General features: G+C 41.2%; 1 protein-coding gene across 1 annotated transcript; it reads left to right on the top strand.

The window, feature by feature from the left end:
• LOC131614593 (uncharacterized) lies at nucleotides 1-1,227 on the top strand. Its single transcript, XM_058886157.1, has one exon. The coding sequence runs from the start codon at nucleotides 1-3 to the stop codon at nucleotides 1,225-1,227; it is 1,227 nt and encodes a 408-aa protein (XP_058742140.1).
• The last annotated feature ends 349 nt before the right edge of the window (nucleotides 1,228-1,576 follow it).

Below are 1,576 nucleotides of genomic sequence, written 5' to 3'. Positions count from 1 at the left end.
ATGTCTCAACAATCGAATGATGAATCTCCCGTTTCAGACTCAGCAACACCGGAAGAGTCCTCTAACCCTAATAGGGTCCTTAAGGTTGTCCCTTTAAGGACGATTAGTAGTGATGAAGTAAAGGCCACAAAGCCTAAAACGACTCATGCAAAACAACCCAAGGAGGGTATTCACAACAAGGGTACCAAATCCCCAGCATCTGCTACCATGGAGGAACTTACTAAAGAAGGATCCAACTATGTCGATAGCGCAATTACCAGGATTGTTACTGGTATTCTAAAGGAGAATCATCAAGTGCCTGGAATATCTATTCCTCTTCAAACCATAATGACTGATCCCCTCAATAACACCAGTAAAGCTGAGGCTGTTCACACCGTTGATAGTGACCTAGAAATCAACAAGGATGAACAAGGGTTTATTAAGAATACCAATGTCACCGAGGATGTCAATGACATTGACAATAATAAGCACCCTAAGGCTAATACTGAAACTGATACTAATGTGGTAGACTTAGATGAGTACTCTGACGACAAATTACTTACCTCCTTGAATCCGAGTGTAGCCAACAGGCTAATGACAAGAAGAAAAGGCAAAATTGTTGTCCAAGGATCACCAAAAAGGAGCACTCAAGTGAACAACCCTGCCAAAGACACTGTCAAGAAGAAGAGTACTTCTGCAGGTCCTGTCAAGAGCAAAGCTGTTACCAAGAGTAAAGGGGTTGGTCCTTCAAAATCTTGGAGCAGGGTCATTCCAAAGAAAAGAAAAGAGCGGGAAATTGTTGAACCTGAATCTGATGTTGAAGTGAATGTCCCTGACATTCCATCAAGGAAGAAGCCTACAACCAATAAGCTTGCTGCTAGCATTCCTGAAGTTCCCATTGATAATGTGTCTTTCCACTATGCCTCTAGTGTCAGCAGATGGAAGTATGTTCTCCAAAAAAGATTGGCTGTTGAAAGGGAATTGGCTCCAAATCCTCTTGAAAACAAGGAGGTCTTAGAGCTGATTCAAGAAGCTGGACTGCTAAAAACTGTGTGCAATCTTCCCAAATGTTATGAGAAGCTGGTCAAAGAATTTGTGGTAAACCTATCTGAAGATTGTGGCAATAGAAAAAGTGCAGACTACAGAAAGGTGTTTGTAAGAGGTAAGTGTGTATCGTTCTCTCTTTCTGTGATTAATAAATTCTTGGGAAGAACAGATGAAGCTCAAACTGAGCTGGAACTGAAGTAACAGACAACCAAGTCTGTCAAGTGATCACAGCCAAGCAGGTAAAAAGCTGGCCCATGAAAGAGAAGCTAACCGCAAGTAAGCTAAGCATCAAGTATGCAATGCTTCACAAGATAGGAGTAGATAATTGGGTTCCAACAAATCACAAGTTCACTATCTCAACTGTGCTTGGTAGATTTCTGTATGCTGTAGGAACAAAGGCAAAGTTTGATTATGGAGCATATATTTTTGACCAAACCATGAAGCATGCTGGAAGCTTCAGTATTAAGGGTCCAATTGCCTTTCCATCCCTCTTGAGTGGTATAATTCTGGATCAATATTCAAACATTCTCAATGAACATGATGTAGTGTG

Source organism: Vicia villosa, linkage group LG6 (assembly GCF_029867415.1).
Source record: "Vicia villosa cultivar HV-30 ecotype Madison, WI linkage group LG6, Vvil1.0, whole genome shotgun sequence".
NCBI lineage: Eukaryota > Viridiplantae > Streptophyta > Magnoliopsida > Fabales > Fabaceae > Vicia > Vicia villosa.
The sequence above is the reverse complement of the archived record's forward strand: the minus strand, read 5'-3'. Positions and strand labels throughout refer to the sequence as shown.